The sequence below is a fragment of the Pinus tabuliformis genome, chromosome 4_1, assembly GCF_031772625.1.
Source record: "Pinus tabuliformis cultivar Carrire ecotype Pingquan chromosome 4_1, CPIR1, whole genome shotgun sequence".
In the NCBI taxonomy this organism is placed as follows: domain Eukaryota; kingdom Viridiplantae; phylum Streptophyta; class Pinopsida; order Pinales; family Pinaceae; genus Pinus; species Pinus tabuliformis.
The window spans coordinates 76,806,791-76,812,390 of record NC_142303.1 but is presented as its reverse complement, the minus strand read 5'-3'; the positions used below and the strand labels follow the sequence as shown (position 1 = coordinate 76,812,390).

At 35.6% G+C, this 5,600-nt stretch overlaps 1 protein-coding gene across 1 annotated transcript; it reads left to right on the top strand.

Annotated features, from left to right (window-relative positions):
- Positions 1-1,020: 1,020 nt before the first annotated feature.
- Positions 1,021-4,711, top strand: LOC149174235 ((-)-alpha pinene synthase 1, chloroplastic-like). Its single transcript, XM_089419247.1, has 10 exons — positions 1,021-1,398; positions 1,856-2,058; positions 2,154-2,266; positions 2,520-2,728; positions 2,867-2,961; positions 3,192-3,290; positions 3,370-3,585; positions 3,675-3,813; positions 3,925-4,173; positions 4,293-4,711. Exons 1-10 carry the CDS (start codon positions 1,138-1,140, stop codon positions 4,590-4,592), a joined length of 1,884 nt encoding a protein of 627 aa, XP_089275373.1. The 5' UTR covers positions 1,021-1,137; the 3' UTR covers positions 4,593-4,711.
- Positions 4,712-5,600: the final 889 nt, after the last annotated feature.

The window sequence follows — 5,600 nt, the reverse complement described above, 5'->3', positions numbered from 1 at the left end:
ATACAAAATATATTATAAAAAAAAATTGCATGTGAAAAAATTGGACTCCTCTCACTATGTTAAATCATATTAAAACAATAATAAAGCATCTATAAATATTGGATCTGTATTTAAAATGAATCTATACTAGTATATAAAGAAACAATAATAAAACATTTATAAATATTGAATCCCCACTAAAAATAAATCGTTATCTAAAATAAATCTATACTAATATATAAAAAAATTATAATAAAGCAACTATAAACACTGTAATAAACTTTATATATTATAAATTCAAATCCAACCACTATAAACACTGTAATAAACTTTATATATTATAAATTCAAATCCAACCACTTTTCATGTATATGTAGATTGACACCCGTGACCGCACAAGAGAAGATACTCGAAACAAAGCAAAAAAAATCTTTGGAGTACAATGCCATAAAAGGGAATACTTCCAAAACATAGATTCTAGGAAAAACGAAGACAAAAAATTAGAAACTTGTATAGCATGCTCGGCCCATTCAGCGATTACTTTATTGCAAGTGTTTCCCGAATACATTAAAAAACGCCATTATCTAGATAGATATGAAAACATCATATCAAAAACGAGATGCACCTGGTTAATGTGCTGGGTCTTTTCAGCGATTAGTTCTGTACATATTCAGTTACGCCTGTTTAACGTGCTCAGTCTCTTCAGTGATTAGGTCAGTGCATATTTAGGTGCGCATTTTGAAAAAGCATTGTGAAAACTTACAAAAAAATTCCCGAACCCTTTACTGTGCAACTAATATAAAACGCAACTTTCGAAAGCACATAATCTCGTCACGCTCTTTAGTACTGTGCAACTAATATAAAATGCAACTGTGCAACTAATATAAAATGCAACTTTCGCAAACACATAATTTTCGGCGCGCACTAGTTGATTCGGTGATGCTTCACGTGATGATTAGGTGAAATAATTCGGAGTAAAAAACAAAATCCGAGTATCTTGAAATAATTCGGAGTAAAAAACAAAATCCGAGCATCTTGTCTGGTCATGAAGCGCCATATAAACGCAACGGCCGTGACGGGTTTCCAAGGTATAGATTTTAGTTTGCTAATTTTGAATTGCTCCCTACGCCAAAACCTGTGTTATTATAGCGAGCAGAAATGGCTGTGGTTTCAATTGCACCGTTGGGTTCTAAATCGTACCTGCACAAATCCTCGATCGGTTCTACTCACGAGCTTAGGACGATCTGTACGACAATCCCAACTCTTGGAATATCTAGGCGAGGGAAATCTGTGGCGCCTTCTATTAGTATGAGTTTGACCACGATTGTATCTGATGATGGTGTACAAAGACGCATAGGCGGTTACCATTCCAATCTATGGAACGATGATTTTATACAGTCTCTCTCAGCAACTTATGGGGTAACTCAGTTTCTAATTTATGCTTTTATATATTATTATTTTTTTTGTTTATTTGCTAAGTTGTGTCAGTTTCTCATTACATTTGATTTGAGAAATCATTACATTACAATTTGTTAGGCCACACCAATTATTAAGAAGGTTAGATTTTTGTACGTGACCTTAGAGGGTAATAAATAATCAGCTTACTGATCGGCTATAAATGTACAGTGGCTGTATATTCCAAAACCTGCATATACAGCCAGGCTAATTATTTTTAACTACCTCAGATTACCTTAACCGTACTCCTATCACCATCTATTTTAAGCCCACTTTAGACTACTTTAACAATACTAACAATATCCTACCACCATTTATTCTAAGCCCAGTAGACTCTACATATTCCCTCTTTCCACATTTGAATCAGATTTAACCCATAATTTAGGGCTCGAATTTACCGTGTTTAATGTATATGGCTCAGGAACCTTCTTATCGGGAACGTGCTGAGAGACTGATTGGGGAAGTAAAGAAGCTATTCAATTCAGTGTCAAACGAAGATGGCGAATCAATCACTCCCCTCGATGATCTGATTCAACGCCTTTGGATGGTCGACAGTGTTGAACGCTTGGGAATCGATAGACATTTCAAAAATGAGATAAAATCAGCGCTCGATCATGTTTACAGGTCAGCCACCGTAGCCTGAACATCAATATTGTTTATTTATGCCTTACAACTGAAATACACATATGATTATATCAAGAATTTAAAATGTTATGCAGTTATTGGAGCGAAAAAGGCATTGGATGTGGGAGAGAGAGTATTGTTACTGATCTCAACTCAACTGCCTTGGGTCTTCGAACCCTTCGTCTGCACGGATACGATGTGTCTGCAGGTATATATTTATATGTTTTTTCTTAATTTCTGAATTTAAATTTTGAATATCGTTGTTTACCTAATACTTTATATGACAGTGATATCATAGCGAGTAGTAATTGTCCATTTAACTACCCCAATGAACTCAATATATATCCACAGTTTATTCATAAGCCATCAGGATAATAACTAAAGTTCAATTAGTATAATTCAGATAAGTAATTTAGCTCTTTTCTCTCTCCAAGATCTTATAACTTTTCATTTTGTTTCAGACGTTTTGAATCATTTCAAAAATCAAAGTGGGCAGTTTGCTTGCACTCTGAATCAGACAGAGGATCAGATCAGAACTGTACTTAATTTATATCGGGCATCCCTCATTGCCTTTCCAGGAGAGAAAGTCATGGACGAGGCTGAAACTTTCTCTGCGAAATATTTGAAAGAAGCCCTGCAAAAGATTCCAGTCTCCAGTCTTTCACGAGAGGTGATCAGCCATACTTTTTCATTCACACATCATATGACTTTTGTTGGTCGCATAATGTGTTGTTATATGCGTTTCAATGTGTTGGTCTCTGTATGCATTCTTATATGTGTTTCATTATTTCAATAATGGGGTTTGCAGATAGGGGACGTCTTGGAGTATGGTTGGCACACAAATTTGCCACGATTGGAAGCAAGGAATTACATCGACGTCTTCGGACAGGACACTGAAAACAGGTATGACGAGTCTCATAAATTCGGGATGTTTTAAGATCCTAGGTGGACTCTAAGACTGGCATCTTTGTCAAATATTTGGTCAAAGACTTGTCTATAAATTATAGTAATATTTTAAAAGGTAATCAAAACTGGTTGAATTTTTGTATTTTGACTCTTTTTATTGTTCATGATTGCGTGCTAGGATCAAGTTATTTTGACTTTTAATAGAGGATACTCTGTTTTGCTTTCAGCCAGTCATATATGAAGACCGAGAAACTTCTCGAACTTGCAAAGTTGGAGTTCAACATCTTTCACGCCTTACAAAAGCGAGAGTTGGAATATCTCGTGAGGTGATGCCAATTCTGTTTCTGATTTTTTTGTATAGAAAAATGGATAGTAAAGTAAAATCCAAGAAATTTGTATCCACAGATGGTGGAAAGGCTCTGGTTCGCCTCAAATGACCTTTTGTCGACATCGCCACGTGGAGTACTACACTTTGGCTTCCTGCATCGCGTTTGAGCCTCAACATTCTGGATTCAGACTCGGCTTTGCGAAAGCGTGTCATATTATCACTGTTCTCGACGATATGTACGACCTCTTCGGAACAGTTGACGAGCTCAAACTCTTCACAGCTGCAATTAAGAGGTGGTGATCATCAATCCCAACAATGTAAAAAAAAATTGCTTGATCGTTCAGTGACTGACTTGACCAATATTTGTGTGTATAATGACCAGATGGGATCCGTCGGCCACAGATTGCCTTCCACAATATATGAAAGGAATTTACATGATGGTTTACAACACCGTAAATGAAATGTCTGCGGAGGCACAGAAGGCTCAAGGCCGAGACACTCTCAACTATGCTCGACAGGCTGTATGCACAATAATATATCACACAAATAAGTTTTAGCTGACAACGTTGAATTCGGCATGTACTTTGTTAGGTAGTAGTTGTTACTGAAATTCCCTGCTTGTACTTGTGCAGTGGGAGGAATATATTGATTCGTATATGCAAGAAGCAAAGTGGATCGCCAGTGGAGAGGTGCCAACATTTGAGGAGTACTACGACAACGGGAAAGTTAGCTCTGGTCATCGCGTATCGGCATTGCAACCCATGCTGACGACCGACATCGCCTTTCCTGAGCACGTCCTCAAGGAAGTTGACTTTCCATCGAAGCTCAATGACTTGGCATCTGCCATTCTTCGATTACGAGGGGATACGCGCTGCTACCAGGTACTCACCCTAATGATCAAAACCATAGGAAACCAATTTGTATCGAATTTGCCATCTATTTTTAAACTGTTTTGGTTTTGAATGGGATGATGGTGATCATATTGGTATTGGGAATGCAGGCGGACAGGGCCCGTGGAGAAGAAGCTTCGTGTATATCTTGTTATATGAAAGACAATCCTGGAGCAACAGAGGAAGATGCTCTTAATCATCTCAACGTCATGATCAGTGGCGTAATTAAAGAATTAAATTGGGAGCTTCTCAAACCAGACAGCAGTGTTCCCATATCTTCCAAGAAACATGCTTTTGACATTACCAGAGCTTTCCATTATGGCTACAAATACCGAGATGGCTACAGCGTTTCCAGCATTGAAACAAAGAGTTTGGTGATGAGAACCGTCATTGATCCTGTCACTTTATAAACGTTTTTACACCGTTTAGCCTTTCGCCCATCTTAAGCGGTGGTTGGATGTTAGTTACAATAAATAAAGGCTTTCTATTTGAAGAGGTGTATATGTATCCAGTGGCCACTTTGATGATAAGTATATTATTAAATTAAATTATTGAAAATTCTGTTTATTTATTTTTGATGTGTTTTTAATATTATATTAATTTTTTAGTAGAGGCGTTTGAGTTTCCCTTCTTATCAAATTTAGGGGTGAGTACAAATTGTCGAGATGGCTAAAGTGGTTGGAATTTTACATAAGAAAAATTCAGAAAATCTTACAATAACAGTTTTTGAATCATGTTTTTGATGGTGGAAATAGATTGGGCACCATCAAAAACCTTTGGAGCAACCAAAATCTTGAAGTTTGAGCAGTAATATGGATTTACAAAAATCCCTTTAGATTTTATCAAACTCTTGCAGAATTTCCATGATTTTGGCAAAAAATAGTCTGTTTAGACCACCGCATTTTGATATCAAATCCTAATATCATAGTGTGTGTGTGTCTATATATATATATATATATATATATATATAATACTAATCATTATTTGTCTTTTAAATATTATAATTCTAATTTAAATAATAATAAAATAATTATTTATAAAATTATATTTTTCTAAAATATTATTCATATAAAATAATTAAAAGAATATATATAAAATTGACAATTATTGGAAATAAGAAAATTATTATTCTAGATTAGTGTCCAAAATAAAAGTGAAAAATAAGAATTGAGATCACTCTCTATCTTCTTCTAGAACTATCTGGGTTTTCCATGACATAAAGATCCCATGTGAAGTTGGATCCTAAGTGATATTGATCTTATTTTCTTAGTCAAAACTTGGGAGCATGAGGGATGCATTCATTCTCTAGTCAACCTAGAATAAGAAATCCTCTCTTAGAGGTTTTGGTTGTATAGCTTGTTATATAAAATATAATATGTCATCTCATATTCAGCTTCATAAGATCAACCCCCTCAATC